General features: G+C 39.8%; 1 protein-coding gene across 42 annotated transcripts in view; it reads left to right on the forward strand.

Annotated features, from left to right (window-relative positions):
- The first annotated feature begins 793 nt into the window (after window positions 1-793).
- The window catches only part of RPS6KC1 (ribosomal protein S6 kinase C1), a 215008-nt gene continuing 199061 nt past the window's right edge, over window positions 794-16740 (forward strand). For 33 of the 42 annotated variants that reach the window (XR_012432978.1, XR_012433030.1, XR_012433032.1 and 30 more), the window contains exon 1: window positions 794-1051. Coding sequence is in view for 12 of the 42 variants with exons in the window: in XM_005540816.5 (XP_005540873.1) it covers window positions 947-1051 (105 nt within the window). In the remaining 30 variants the exon portion in view is untranslated. Of the gene's footprint in view, window positions 1052-7632; window positions 7766-16740 lie in introns of all 42 variants that reach the window. The other 9 variants (XM_074036223.1, XM_074036320.1, XM_074036253.1 and 6 more) reach the window with 1 other exon arrangement.

The following is a 16740-nucleotide window of genomic DNA, read 5'->3' on the forward strand; positions in this document are numbered from 1 at the left end:
TTTTCCTTGTAAAGAAGGGTGGTGGTGCAGAGAGTAGGGAGGCAAAAGGAAGAGGAACAGAGTCTTTAGGATAAAGGCAAAGACTTGGAATGAATATTTTGGGGAATGAAAAAGAACTCCAATCACAAAAAGATAAAGGAATTGCCAAGCGTTGATAACAACCTCAGGTGAAATTGGAAACTGTAGCGAGTGGCTTGGAGAGTTCTAGTGACATACATATTTTTTTCTTTCTTTTAGCCAGAGGCAAACTCCAGATTTTCGAACCTGAGGGGATTTTAAAAAGATTGATACTGGCTTGGGAGCTTTTTGGGTTGGGAGCTTGCCGTGTAGATGTGTTACAGAAAGGCGCTCAAGGGAAGGAAATTCGTCTTAGAAAGAAGTAAGGAATATGTCTCAGAGAATGAGATGTTGCTGTGGGTATATAAAATGATAGACCGTGAATAGGTAAGGAAAGAAGGTGCTAGGCTATGGTATCTCTCCATCCCTTCACCACTCCACGTAAGTTTGTACTACGGCGGGGCGGAGGCAGGGAGGATCACACTCTCCCGGTGTGGCGTGGCTATACCAACTCTCACAAAATCTAGAAGGTGACAGAGCTAGCGTACAAGAAGTCGTCTTTAGTGGAGAGGCTTGAGGTCTCTGCAGTGACGGGGATGGCAGCGTGACCCCTTAATCTTCAACTACAGGCCAGTCCCAGTTGCCCCAAAGGGGTTAGAATCTAAGGGGGTAGTCTCCCCTCCCCCTAGAAGCGGGAGACGGCCTGGCCCGGAAGCTTCTTTGCTGACCCGGAAGCAGAGCTGTGCCGCTGAGGCGCCGCCGTGGAGCCGCCTTGGAGCCACCGCCCCCTCGCCGCTTCGCCGCTGCGTTGGGGAACCGGGACCGCGGCGGCGCCGGGTTGCCCTGATGATCCCGGGCGGGCGGTGGCGGCGGCAGAGGCGGCGGGAGGATGACCTCTTACCGGGAGCGGAGTGCCGATCTGGCCCGTTTCTACACTGTTACCGAGCCCCAGCGACACCCGAGGGGCTACACAGTATATAAGGTCACCGCCCGGGTGAGTGCGGGTGTCGGGCTGGGATAGGAGCTTGGATTGGGTCCTGAGGATCTGGGGTGGGGACCCTGGTGTGAGGGTACCTGACTCTGGCTCAGAGCCGATGGTGGGACTGGGTGCTGCGCCTACTGGCGGGACTTGCGTGTCGGAGGTTGGGATTTCTGGAGTAGTGGCTGAGTGTGGTATGCCCAGGGCTTCACGGTAGTAGGTCGTGGTAGAGTCTTCTTTCTGGGGGTGGGGTAGTCAGTGGTTGATGGTTTTAAATTGATGACTCAGTTCCCATGCCATTTGGACTTTCTCTTCTGAGTTCGCAATTTGCAGAAGTGGTTTTGCTTGCTCCAGGAAGATAATGCAGATTTAAAAGTGTTAATTTATGTGTTCTTTGGCTTATGTAATATAAGTTGTTTTTTCTCTTGACCTTTATCAGGTTTGCTGTGAGGTAGACAGACTCTTGGGACAGATGTCAGTGTTAGGCCACCAACCTAGGAGCTGTGGATCCGAGCTTTGTCAAACCCTTAACTTTTTCACGTTTTTCAGTAGGAGACGTGAAAAAGATCTGCTGAGGGTGGCTTGTGTGAGCTACCATGAGGTCACATTTTAAAGTTGGGAGGCTCCTTTACATCGACTAACTGGTCCAATTTTTAGTAACCACTTTATGTTTCATTGCTTTTGCCTTGAGTTTTAAAGAGAGTCTGCATCTTCTAGGAAAGTAAGAATAAATTAAAATTAAATAAGTATATATGTATGTGACGTATGTGTGCATGGATATGTGTATAGCAGGCATTTTGTACACATCACCCAATTTAATTCTCATTTTAATGATGAGGAAACAGATTAAAGGAAGTTTAGTAACTTACCCAACTTTACATTGCAAGGCAGTAGCAGATCTGCCTGGGATCCAGAACCAGTTTTGCCTGACTCCAAGTTATATAAAATGTTAAGAATTAACTTTATCATTATCAATTTTTAAAGAGGAGAGGTACAGATTAAGTAATAATAGTTCAATATACATTTGGAGGATGTAAAGTAGGCCTTCAGAAGAATCTTTTTTTTTTTTGAGACAGAGTTTTGTTCTTGTTGCCCAGGCTGGAGTGCAATGGCTTGACCTTGGCTCACTACAACCTCTGCTTCCCGGGTTCAAATGATTCTCCTGCCTCAGCCTCCCGAGTCGCTGGGATTACAGGCATGTGCCACCATGCCCGGCTAATTTTTTGTATTTTTAGTAGAGACCCCGTTTCTCCATTTTGCTCGGGCTGATCTCGAACTCCTGACCTCAGGCCATCTGCCTGCCTTGGCCTCCTGAAGTGTTCATGCCGGTGGCGTGAGCCGCCGCTCCCAGCCTGAGAAGAATCTTAAAGGTTAAATAGATTTAGATCAGTTTGGGGCATGGGAGTAGCACGTGGTGTATGGAAATGGTGCACAGTTCAGATAAATGTGAGAAGGAGGTATGGATGAACATGTCTGTATAAGGATAATGAGAAGATCCGACCTGCTGTTGCCAATTGCTGTAAGGAGAATAGAGGGAAGTTTGTTGCTCCCTTTTTGCACAGAAGGTTGTTATATGGGTGGAATGTTAGTTTCAAGTTGTGTAAGAAATTTTGTGAGATTGAGGGGCCCTTATTATACCACTCTTGAAACCTTTCTAGTCATTGGGCCCTTTGAAATTCCAGACTTAGTTTCCTAACACGTAGTGTATGAAATCAGAACAGTTTTCAATATATGTAATGTTTCTCTCACAGCATCCTACTTATCCCTTAATTTAACAAGAAAGTTATATTGTATTTAGTTGCATGTCTGTGTCTCTTAGTGGATTTAGAGCAGTTCTCTATCACTGACATTTGTTTCTGCTTATATCGAATAATAGATAAAAGAAGATGCATGTTCATGGCACACAGTGCCTGAAAAACATTGTTGAATGTTTTCCTCTTCATTGTACGCAGCATACCCAATAAATGTTTAGATCCACGCACTAAATACTGTGAGGGACATAAGGCTGAATAAAACATGGATCTTTCTTTCAAGGATACACGTAGTAGAAGAGAGTTTAGTATACTTAAAGAAATGTGATATAACACAGGAAGTTCCAGCAGACACTACAGAAAAGGGCTGTGGGAAGACAGATTGCTTCTGGATCAAGAGATTGGGGAATGTGTAGCAATCAAGATAGTTGAAAGAGGGGAAGAATCCAGAAAAGGAGAGGGTGTGAAAGGTAGACAGTTGAAAGGGCAGAGTCCATAAAGACCTGGAGGTGTGAATGTGTGTGGAACTTGAATTGGAAGCACTGAGTATAATTATTTGTATTGTTACTTTACAAAAGGAAAGGTTAACCAAATGCAGATTTTTTTTCCCCCAAGGTGTAGTCTCGCTCTCTTGCCCAGGCTGGAGTGTAGTGGCATGATCTCGGCTTACTGTAACCCCGCCTCCTGGGTTCAAACGATTCTCCTGTCTCAGCCACTCAAGTAGCTGGGGTTACAGGCGCCCGCCACCATACCTGGCTAATTTTTCTATTTTTTGTAGAGACGAGGTTTCGCCATGTGGGCCAGTCCGTCTCGAACTCCTGACCTCGGGTGATCCACCCGCCCCAGCCTCCCAAAGTGCTGGGATGACAGGTGTGAGCCACCGCACCAGCCAAATTCAGATCTTAAATATCTGAAGCTGTGACCTATTTACTGAACTAAGTTTTGACAATATAAACTGGAAGATAAAGTAGCACATTGCCTTAGAACTAACCAAATTTATATATATGCGTATTACATATTGCTGTGGTTATTTGAACTTGAAAATTGCACACACTGCCTTTTTTTCTTCCCGTATATGTTTATGTCTTCATTTATTGCTTATGTTACCCATTTTGTTTTTAAAATGTAACGTCTGAGAGTCAACATGGAGGCATACTTTCAAAATAACTGTGCTTAGTATTATAAAATATTTCTTGAGAGTTAAGGAGAAAAACACCTTTTTTCAGGATAATTAACTAGGTAAATAGTGCTCTCCTGAGAGAACTTCATGAGATAAAAATTAAGAATGGCTTCTGTATATTTTCTACTACTGGTTTACTTCTAGCTTCAAGGAACAATTTTCTATATTTTTAATCCTTGCAGGGTTATTTCTGTAGGAGTAGAGTTTTAATCATTGGAAGTACCAGTGTTAAATTTTGGATAGCAAAAGAGCTTTTTCATCTTCTTAAATCTCCTGTGTGCTTTTTTGCAGTTCTCTGAAACCTGGCAAGCTTAGATGATTTTGAGGCCAGTTACAAGCATACTAACAGATTCCACAGTTAAACTCTGTATTATTTTTTAATTTTTATCTAGAATAAGTACCTCTATTCAGAATTGGAAAGTTATTTCATAAGTTCCCTTTGATTCTTTAGTTGAAGGAGACACAAGTGTACGAGAACCATCAGCAGTGTTTTCAGTTATTTCATGCTAAGTGTACAAAATTCTCATATTGTAGTATAGATTTCTCAGCAACAGTAGGTGAATGGCAGTTCTTGCCTGTATTCATTTCGTGAGTATAAAAATTATGTTTTTATTCTCGAAAGACAGTGCTGCAGTATAACTTATTTTGTTTACATTGAGTCATAATTTACATACAGTAAAATTCACCCATTTTAAGTGTCCAATTTGATGAGTTTTGACAAATGTATACAGTTGTGTAACTACACCGTGTTCATCACTGCACAAGTTTCCTCATGTTCCTTTACAGTCAGTCACTCCCCCTCATCCCATATCTCTAGGCAACCACTGGTTTGCTTTCAGTCATTGTAGATTGGGCTGCATTTTCTAGAATTTTGTATACAAGGAATCATACAGTATGCACTTTTTTTTTTTTGGTCTGGCTTATTCCACTCAGTATGATTATTTGAGATTTATCCATGTTGTTTTGTGTTTCATTCCATTTTATTGCTGACTCATATTCCATTGTGTGGTTATACTACATTTTATCTGTTCACCTGTTGGATATTTGGGTTGTTTCCAGTTTTTGGATATTATGAATACAGCTATTATGAACATTCATATACAAGTCTTTGTATGGACATACGGTTTTATTTCTCATGATACCACATGCCTTTGTTTATGTAGCTTTATACTAAGTTTTGAAATCAGGTACTCTAAGTACTCTAACTTTCTTTCTCAAAATTGTTTTGGCTATTCTCGATTGTTTGCATTTGTGTATAAAATTTAGAATCAGCTTGTCTGGTTTCTCCAAAAATACCTGTCCAGGTTTTTGATTGGGATTATATTGAGAATGTAGATCAATTTCAGAAGAATTGATATCTTAACAGTATTGTCTCTGAGCCATGAACATATATATCTGCCCTTTTATTTAGCTCTTCAGCATGAGCAGTGCTTTGTAATTCTCAGAGTACAGTCTTGCACATATTTATTTTTGTTAATTGATCTTTTTCAGAGATGGAGGTTTCACTGTATTGCCCAGGCTCGAGTGCAGTGATGCAATCATAGCTTACTGCTGGTGGAACTCTTAGGCTCGAGTGTTACTCCCTCCTCATTCTGCCACCTGGGATTGTGGGCACAAGCTACCTCATTGGCTTTGCACATATTTAAAGTATTTTGAGTCTATTTTGAAACCAGGAGAATGTATAAATCCTCATTTTATTATACATAGCTAGTGTTTGTTGAGTAATAACAGTAGACACTTACATGGCGCTGAGTCAAGCAGTTTATATTAAATTAAGACGTTTGTCACAGGGGCCCAGTGAGTAGGTGCCGTTATCATTTCCACATTTTCAGTGTGGAAGTTGAGGCACAGAGACATTTAGTAACTTGTCCAGGGTCATCTAGCCAGCAAGTGGTAGAGTCTACATTTGAACCCAGGTAGACTGGTCCCAATCACAGTGCTTTTAATCCTAATGCAATGCTGCCGAATACCTGTATTATAAAACACTTTTCATTAGGTGCTGTGAGTGTGCATATGGGGACACCTATGTGTCCCCACAAGGGCATTACTATAGTTTGGCAAAAGTGATGGATACACATGAATAATAAGTGACTGTGATGATGTGAACAAAGGGGAGTAAGGGAATTAATGGGAAGTACTGAGCTTCACTTAAGTCTGAAAAATTACCATTTCCAAAGCTTCAAATCAAAACACTATTTATATTGCTTGGAGGGAACCTGTCCTCAATTCCTGACCATATTCTTGAGTAGCCTGCTTGTGCCTGGGAAAGGAATTATTTGTAGTTTCCAAATTAGGCTAGAACACTATGTTCTTCCATATCTCTCTGTTAGATGCCATTTTCCCTGTCTGGAATACTCTTTCCTTTTGACTTGGCAATCTCTGCTCATCTCATCTCAGGTGTCAGCTATACCCTGTGTTCCAGAAGCCTTTTTTTTTTTTTAGGCGTTGCTTTCTGTATGTCTCCTCCATTATCTCTGTATCTCCTCCATTATCATAATGTACTTGTTTGACACCTCTTTTGATGGCAGACTCTATTCTTTTTTGAGAGTCTTACTCTGTTGCCCGGGTTGGAGTGTAGTGGGATGATCATGGCTCACTCTAGCCTTGACTTCACAGGCTCAAGCCATCCTCCCATCTCAGCCTCTCTAGTAGCTGGAACTACAGGTACATGCCCCCCTGCCTGACTAATTTTTGTAGTTTTTTAAGAGACAGGGTTTCACCATGTTGCCCAGACAGATCTTGAACTCCTGAGCTCAAGCGATCCAGCCGCCTCGGCCTCCCAAAGTGCTGGAATTACAGGCCTGAACCACCGTGCCTGGCCGACTCTGTCTTTTTAACTGTGTATTCTTGGTGCCTAGCATAGAGCCTGGACTATAGTAGGGATTTGAGGGTAGGCTGGAAGGAGGCAGCTCTTTGCTTTTCAAGTGTTGATTTTTAAATTAACATACAATAAAATTGACTTATTCTGTTGTATAATTCTTTGAATCTTAACACGAGTTTAAATTCATTTACCACCATAATCAAGAAACAGAAGTTTCATCATCCCAAAAAACTCCTTCATGCTATCTCTTTTTCATACCCTTCCCCCTACCCCTTATACCCTGGCAAGCAGTGATCTATCTCTACAACTATACTTCTGTCTTTTTGAGAATGTCATGTAAATAGAATCATACAGTATTTAGCCTTTTGAGACTGATAATTTGCCTATTTTTTTTCTTTGGGTTGTTTGTTTTCTTACTCTTGAGTTTTGAGAGTTCTTTATGTTCTGGGTATCTTTTTTGGGGGGTCAGATATGACATTTGCAAATGTTTTCTCCTGATCTAGAGCATATCTTTTCATTCTCTTAAGTACCTTTTTTTTTTTTTCCCTTTGAGACAGAGTCCCTCTGTTGTCCAGGCTGGAGTGCAGCGGCATGATCATGGCTCCCTGTAGCCTTAACCTTCTGAGCTCAAGCAATCCTCCCACCTCTCAGTCTCCTGAGTGGCTGGGACTACAGGCATGTGCCATTGTGCCCGGCTAATTTTTGTATTTTTTTAAATAGAGACCCAGTTTCACCATGTTGCCCAGGCTGGTCTCAAACTCCTGGTCTCAAGCAATCTGCCTGCCTTGGCCTTCCAAAGTGCTGGGATTACAGATGTGCACCTGGCCTTTTTTTTTTTTTTCAGAGATGGGGTCTCGCTGTGTTGCCAAGGCTGGAATGCAGTGACTATTTGCAGGTGTGATGATAGTGTGCAACAGCCTCGACCTCCTAGGCTCAAGCGATACCCACCTCAGCCTTCCAAGTAGCTACGACTACAGGTATGCCACTGCACCCAGACAGTATCTTTTGCAAAGCACAATTTGTAATTTTGGTGAAGTCCAGTTTATCAATTCTTTCTTTGGTGAACCATGCTTTTAGTGTCATACCTAAAATCTCTGCCCAACCTGAGGTTACAAATATTTTTCCCAATGTTTTCTTCTAGATAACTTACTGCTTTGCATTTTATATTTTGCTCTATGACCCATTTTGAGGTTTTTTTTTTTTTTTTTTTGTGTAAGGTGTAAGGTTTGGGTGAAGGTTCTGTTTTTGCCCCTGGTTGTCCCATTGCAACAAAGCACCATTTGTTCAAGAGACTAACCTTTCTTCATTGAATTGCCTTTACTCCTTTGCCAAAAGTCAATTGACTATATATATATGTGTAAAGCTGTTTCCGGATTCTCTTATTTTGTTCCATACCATACTATATTGATTATTATAGCTTTATACTAAATCTTAAAATTAGATAATATTGTTTCTCCAATTTTATTCTTTTTCAGAATTATTTTGACTACTCTAGTTCCTTTGCTTTTTCATATATATTTTAGAATCAGTTTATCTATAGCTACAAAAAATCCTTTTGGGATTTGATTAGGAATGCATTAAATCTGTAGATCACTTTAGGGAAAAATGGACATCTTTTCTATGTTGAATCTTCAAATCTATGAACACAGTATGTCTTGCAATTTATTTGTGTTCTCTGATCTCTATCAGCATTTTGTAGTTTTGAGCAAATTGATTCTCTATATGTTTTGTTAGATTTATTCCTCACTATTTCGTATTTTTGTAGCTATTGTCAATAGTATTTTTAAAAAGTTTGGTTTTGAGCTTTTCTTTGCTAGTATATAGAAATTTGGTTCATTTTTGTGTTGCCCTTATATCATGTTGACCTTTCAAACTGACTTACTAGTTCTAAGACTTTTTAGTAGAATTCTTGTTTTTTTCCTGCATAGACAATCTGTGTTGTCTGCCAAAAGGCATAGTTTTATTTATTCTTTCCAATGTGTATGTCTTTTATTTCTTTTCCTTGCTTTATTACACTGGCTAGGTACTTCTAGTCCACAGTCTTGAATAGGAGTGGTGAGAGTAGACTTCCTTGCCTTGTTCCTGATATTAGGAGGAAAGCATTCAGTCTTTTATCCTCTAGTATAATTTTCACAGTAGAGTTTTCGTATATGGGAGGCTGCATGTTTTATTTATTTTTATATATATTTTTTGAGACAGAGTCTCACTCTGTCATCCAGGCTGGAATGCAGTGGCGCTATCTCAGCTCACTGCAGCCTCCACCTTCTGGGTTCAAGTGAGTCTCCTGCTTCAGCCTCCCGAGTAGCTGGGATTACAGGCATGTGCCACCACACCCGGCTATTTTTTTTGTATTTTTGGTAGAGACAGGGTTTTGCCATGTTGGCCAGGCTGGTCTCCAACTCCTGGTCTCAGGTGATCCGCCCACCTCAGCCTCCCAAAGTGCTGGGATTACAGGCGTGGGCCACTGCGCCCAGCCTGCATGTTTTAATTTTTAGTTTTGTTAGCTTTTAAATTTTAAAGTAATATATAGTCATACACATTTCAAGCAATAATTTAAGTCACTTTAAAGGAAAAAAAAGAACCTACTGAATTTTAAATCCTTAACCTGTTAGGATTACTAACAAATGTCTGGTATTAAAGCAGTGGGAATTGTTAGATTTCAGTCGTTAAATCAGTAGCTTCTTGAAGATTTCTTGAATAAATACTTAGTTTTGGCTTAATCTGGAGATATTTTCAACAAACAAAATAATCATAAGGATATGGAGGGCAATTAGTTTGTTGTAAAATATATTTATGCTTAAAATTTTTCAAAACTGGCTCTCAAGGTGTCTTGTGTTTTCTAGAGTTTAGTTTTATTCTACTGTTCCTTTGTTTTTGACTTGTAATATTGTTTAGTAGAAAACTATCTAATATACCAAAAATTTCAATAAATGGAACTTAAAAAATGTAAATCATTCCGATTTCATCTTGTTTGTTGACAACTTGATCTCAGATATTAAGATTTTATGTTAAACTGCAAACTTTCTTTAACATTAAGGATTTTGATTTTCCTTGAACCTTGATTGGAAAATAGTTTAGAATATTGCTATAACTGGTAAAACTTGAGGTGAGAAAAATAACTTTAGCAAACATTATTGAGTATCCAGAGATAATTTGCAGTTTTAGCTTCTTTATTCTCCCTGAGATTTTGGGATTTTAATAATATAGAAAGCCACAACTCCTTACCGTCTTTGGCGGTTTGGACTTTTATAACAAGATACTGTAGACTAGATGGCTTCAACAATAGACGTTTATTTCCCACTGTTCTGAAGGCTGAAGGCTGGGAAGTCCAAGACCAAGATGCCAGCAGATTTCTTCCTGATTTGCATACAGCTGCCTTCTTGCTGTATGGTCTCATGGCTGAGAGAGATCATTGTCTTTTTCTTGTAAGGGCAGTAATCCCATCATGAAGGTCCCACCCTCATGACCTGATTACCTCTGGAAGGCCTCACATCCAAATCCATCACCTTGGGGATTAGAGTTTCAACATGAAATTCAGTATGAATTTTAGGGGGAACACAAACATTCAGTCTGTAGTACTTTTGACATAATGCTTTCATGAAAACTTGTTAGAAAGGTGAATGTCTAAAATTTGTCCCATGGACTTATCTATCTTATATGGGAGTTCTGTCACTCCAGAGAACTAAAAATTATAAAATGTCTAATTATGGTTTGTGCAGATATTGCCTCTTGGGTCCAGACTGCCTGGCTGGTGGGTAATAACCAGCCCAAATATTCTTGCCAACCAGTGCCACCTGTGGCTCTGCAGGGAAAAGCGGGAGAGAGGAACTGAGATACAGGTGGTCGTGAAAGGGAGGTTGAGTTTGGTAAGGTAGCAATTGCCTATGTGAGTTGGGTGCTTTGACCTTCTTTTCCTGCAAGACTTGTTTTTTGTTTTTAAATGTATGAAGTACAGTTTAAATATATCAGTGTATTTACATGAAAAGTATGGATTTTATGAAAGTTAATGTCTGAAAATCAGGACTGCTTGTATTATAGTGATGAATGTGCCACTTGGTGTACCTAATCACCACAAGGAGAAATATTCAGAATAGTGTAGCCTTCCATTTCTGCGTATTGTACTATTCCTGTCCCATATTCAGAGATTGATATCTTTGGAAAATGAAGAGTGGACATGTTTTCCATGTTTGATTATTTGTACCTTGACATTTAGTGTAATTACTAAGTATTACTTTTGTCACTTTTTTTTCTTAACTCTGCTACCCTAAACTAGCAGCTGAACAGTGATAGTGAAGTAGCCCTCAGAAGACTTGATTACAATACTTTGCTCATGAAAGTAGCTTCTTAAATTTTATATTTAACTTCTTATCAATACTGGTTTCTAAAGGGGCTTGTTTTATCTTTTTTTTTTCCTAGGAAATATTATAAGATTGAATAATTTTTGTAGTTTTGTTTTCTAGTACAGGTTGAGAATCCCTATTCTGAAAGTTTGAAATCCAAACTGCTCCAAAATCTGAAACTTTTTGAGTGTCAAAATGATGCTACAAATGTAAAATTTCACACTTGACATCATGTGATAGGTTGTAGTCATGCAAACAATTATTGAAAATACTGTATAAAATTACTTTTGGGCTATGTATATAAAAGTATATATGAAACAAATAAATTTTGTGTTTAGCCTTGGGTCATATCCCCAATATATTTCATGTATGTGCAAATATTCCAAAATCCAAAAAAAAAAAAATGAGACTAATCTGAAACAATTCTTGTCTCATGCATTTTGGAAAAAGGATATTCCACCTGTAGCTATTATTTGTTAGTCTTAACAAAGAATACAGCTTTTTGTATATGTCTGAGTTAACAGAGTGATTTCTAATCATCGTTATGGTGATAGTGGTAATCAGATAAGAGAGTGCTTTTGAATCTTTTTTTTTTTTTTTTTTTGGACGGAGTCTCGTTCTGTCGCCAGGCTGGAGTACAGCGGTGTGATCTCGGCTTACTGCAACCTTCGCCTCCCGGGTTCAAGCCATTCTCCTGCCTCAGCCTCCCCAGCAGCTGGGACTGCAGGCACGCCCCACCACACCCAGCTAATTTTTGTATTTTTAGTAGAGACAGGGTTTCACCGTGTTGGCCAGGATGGTCTCGATCTCTTGACCTTGTGATCTGCCAGCCTCGGCCTCCCAAGGTGCTGGGATTACAGGTGAGCCACTGCACCTGGCCAAGACAGTGCTTTTGACTTTTAAGGAAACCTGGAGATATTTATTAAGAAGAAGATAGAATAAGTTAGCATACTGGAAACGATTTCAGAGACCCAGTGACAATGTGACCTGTTGATTGTTACGGAACTGACTTAGGCCAAGCCTCAAAGTCTGATCTTTGTTTTCAGAATAGGCAAGGGGGCTGACTTTGGGTCTTTTATTTTACTTTGGTTTAGTACTGAGCTGGCAGAACAAGCAGTTCATGGGCAGTGCCAACACCATTATTAAGACCCCATTCATTTTAGTTCCAAGCCCCTTGGTTTTTTTTCTGCTTTTCCAAAGTGGTTCTTCAATTTCTGTATTTTAGTTGACTTATAAGACACAGGGTTTACCTAACTGTAATGCCTATAGGCATTTTGTCAGAGATATTTTGTCAGGAATATTACCTGAATACTTGGAATTTCAATCTTGAGGAGAGCCAATTGACTTATGTTCTAGAGAGAGCACTTTGGAGTCATGGAGTTGTGAGATCTGGTCCTGCCTCTGTTATTTGATTTAGTCTATTTTCTAGGTCTTTGGTTATTTCATCTTACCAAGCATGGTTGTTGTGATTATTGAATAAAGTAGAGTATTTAATTTCTTAGCACAATAAGAGATAGTTACTTTTGCTGTGAGACATTGTTTTTCTAAATTCATAATTTGCTGTTCATGAACATAGGCAGATGGACTACAAAAATTGTGGTAGTATTTCTCTAGTGCTTCAAATTTTAGTAGGTGTTGTACTAAATAAATAATGAGATTGATAATAATAATAAATAACATAAAAATAAAAAGTTTATTGGCTAGATGTCTTTGGGAAATATTATGTATCTTCCTTTTGGGGATTTACTAGACATATTAGTGTATTAAAGGTTTGAAGAATTATTCTGTAAACAACATTCCCTTCTTAAACAGAGGTAAACTGAATTGATTGTTAAGCCCTTCCTGTGAGATCACTGATTTTAAAGAATACTGGTATTCCATGTAACATGGTTTGTGAAGCACTGCTGTTGGGTAATACTTTTTAAAAATTTTTTGTATTTTTAGTAGAGGGTAAAGTAATACTTTTTAAGATGACTTGGTGATAAATTTCTAAAAAGCAAGAAGCTTTTCAAGATACATAGTACTAACTGAGTCCGTGGCAGTTAATGCTTGCAGTGGAAATTTGTGAACTTTATTTTTATTTTTATTTATTTATTTTGGGACGGAGTTTTACTGTCACCCAGGCTGGACTGCAGTGACGCGATCTTGGCTCTCTGCAACCTCCACCTCTCTGGTTCGAACAGTTCTAGTGCCTCAGCCTCCTGAGTAGTTGGGACTACAGGTGCGTGCCACCGCACCTGGCTCATTTTTATATTTTTGGTAGAGGCAGGGTTTCACCTTGTTGGCCCGGCTAGTCTTGAACTTGTGACCTCAGGTCATCCACCTGCCTTGGCCTCCCAGAATGTTGGGATTATAGGCGTGAGCCACTGGGCCTGGCCAAATTTGTGAACTTTTTTTTTTTTTGAGACAATCTCGCCCTTGTTGCCCAGGCTGGAGTGCAATGGTGCGATGGGTTCAAGCGATTCTCCTGCCTCAGTCTCCCTAGTAGCTGGGATTATAGACGGATGCTGCAACACCTAGCTAATTTTTGTATTTTTAGTAGAGATGGGGTTTCACCATGTTGGTCAGGCTGGTCTCAAACTCCTGACTTCAGGTGATCCTCCCACCTTGGCCTCCCAAAGTGCTGAGATTACAGGCACGAGCCACCGTGCCCGGCCTTTGTGAACTTTTCTTTTTTTGAGATGGAGTCTCGCTCTTTTGCCCAGGCTGGAGTGCAGTGGTGTGATCTCAGCTCACTGCAAGCTCCGCCTCCCAGGTTCATGCCATTCTCCTGCCTCAGCCTCCTGAGTAGCTGGGACTACAGGCACCCGCCACCACGCCTGGCTAAGTTTTGTATTTTTAGTAGAGATGGGATTTCACCATCTTGGCCAGGCTGGTCTTGAACCCTTGACCTCGTGATCCACCCACCTCAGCCTCCCAAAGTGCTGGGATTACAGGCTTGAACCACCACGCCCGGCCCTTTGTGAACTTTTAATGAAAACAATCACTGTTTTAAATTCCAACTTTTGTGGACTTTATTGGTTGAACTTTATGACAAACTCTCTTGAAATTTTTCCAGAGAAAAATTACTGAGTGCTAACTCAGTTTTATTCATTGTCAGTATGGTTATATTCTTCCCTCTGATTTCTGATTGATATTCTTATTTTTCATTAACTTTTCAGTCACGGAAGATAATTACACAGAAAGAATTGTTACTCATGGATGTTTGCACTCAATTCACATTATCCTAACCATTTTGTGGTTTTGGTTTCCATTTTGGGGGACACATTTGTAAAGTATTTAAATGAGATGACACATTTGGGAATACTGAATCCCTAATAGTGGGGTACTAAGTGGTTGAAGTTGATAATGTATTTGGGAAGTGATTGTATTTTTATAATGCAGTTGCATAAGAATCAGACCTAGTATATTCTCCATTGTACTGCAGTACCTGGCAGCAGAGTAGGCACTAATATGTGTTGAATGAATAGGTGAAATAAACAAAAACCTAATGGTGATGGAATTTTATGGAAATAAGTAAACTTCATTATTGCTGAAAATACCACAGATAAATAGAGGGAGGCAGTGTAATATAGTGGAAAGAGCACTAGACCAGGAGTCAGACAATCGAGGATCTCATTCTGACTTTGAAGGTGAATAGCCATGTGACTTTAGACAGGACTCTGAACCACTTTGTTTTCTTATCTGTAAAAGGGGAAGTCATAATAACTACTCCTGCCTAACTCATAGGTTGTTGAGAAAATGAAGTGATTCATTAATATAAAATTCTTTGCAAATGTAAATGTACAAAGTCAAGTTTTCCCTATGCCTAGCACAGTGCCTTGAACAGTATTAGCACAAATATAGACTGTTAATAATAAAAAGGAGGCTGAAATACAAGAGTTTAAAGCTGATTCTTGGAGTGCTCACAGAATACTAGGGGGCAGAAGGATGAAGAATAACCTGCAAAAGAGAAGCAAAAGCACCAGAGAGGAAAGAGGAATATCAGGAAAGTATAACCCTGTACTTTTAAGACACAATTTTCATTAAACTTTAGGCTTGTCAGGTAATACCTGAGTAGCTTTTGCTTTGATTTTCCAAACTCTGTCTAAATTTCCTCCTTCTTTGTGAAGTATTTGGTGGGCACAGAGTAGTTCCTTTTGTAAGCCTAAAATTAAAGACTTTCACTTAGATAGTTATACTTCAACTTTGATTTTCTGTATATTGCTTAATAATCATGAGTTACTTTTGTTACCGAAACACAGGGGTTCCGTCTAGGTTCTGCTGCTTGTCACACAGAAAGCAATCTCTGAGACAATGAGTATTGCTAAGGAAGCCGGCTTCAATCAGGTGCTGCAGCCAAGGAGATGTTCAGATCCATTTCCCTGACTGACTAAAATTAGGAGTTTATATAGCAGGGAGGAAATGTGATTATGTATGAGAAAACAGGAACTACGGAGGGTTAAGGAAGCCATCGTGACGGATGAAAGGTCTGGCATCTCATTGTTTGGATGCAGTGATCTGGTGAATTTCAGTTCATTTGATGCTGTAAAAGGAAAATAAATCTTGGGGCCCCCAAATCACTAAGCTAAAGGTAAAAGTCAAGTTGGGAACTGCTTAGGGCCAACCTGCCTCCCATTCTCTTCAAATTCACCCCTCGGCTCACTGAGATAACAATTAATACATACCAGATTGCCTCATTTGGAGAGACTAATCAGAGACTCAAAAGAATACAGCCATTTGTCTTTTATCTACCTGTGACCTGAAAGCTCCCTCCCTACGTCGAGTTGTCCCACCTTCACCTCGAGTTGTCCCACCTTTCTGGACTGAACCAGTGTATATCTTACACATATTTATTCATGTCTTATGTCTCCCTAAAATGTATAAAATCAAGCTGTGCCCCTACCACCTTGGGCACATATTGTCAGGATCTCCTGAGGCTGTGTTATGGGCGCAGGTCCTCAACCTTGGCAAAATAAACTTTCTAAATTAACTAAGACCTGTCTCAGATTTTCGGGATTCACAATGTTAATACTTTTTAAGAAGCCTGAAGGCCCTTTCCTGAAGGTAACTCTGATAAAACAAATGTTAAGTTTCAAGCTTTAATACCAGAAGGGTCAGTTTCCATGTTTATCCAAAAAAACCTGTCCGTGGGACTGTTGGGTCAGTTTTACTTTTATTATCAAGAAGATCATTAAAAGTCTTACATCACTAAACCATGACTGGTTGACTGCTTTTGGGATGCCACTTTGCTCTGCAGAGGGAGGATGCAGTGTCATGGGAAGGATCTAGGATGAAGTGTTTCCCAATCTGTTGCTTAGCACACTACTGTTCCCTGAGGTATGGAAATACATTTGGGAAATACACCCTCCTCCGCTCTGCACTTCCCTCCCACCCCACCACTGTTACCACTAGATTGTGAACTCCAGGAAGGAGGGGACTTGCTCACCAATGTAATTCAGCACATAGATGTATGTAAACCACTAAGAGGACAGCTGAGAAGTAATAATCAAACTTGTTATTTCTGATAAGATGATTTTAATATTATGGCTGTTGTTAGGGGATGGCTAATGTGTTTTTGTTTGTGCAGTACACATGTATTTGATTTCCAGGACTGGCTCATCTGAAGAACA

This window comes from Macaca fascicularis, chromosome 1 (genome assembly GCF_037993035.2).
Source record: "Macaca fascicularis isolate 582-1 chromosome 1, T2T-MFA8v1.1".
Lineage (NCBI taxonomy): Eukaryota > Metazoa > Chordata > Mammalia > Primates > Cercopithecidae > Macaca > Macaca fascicularis.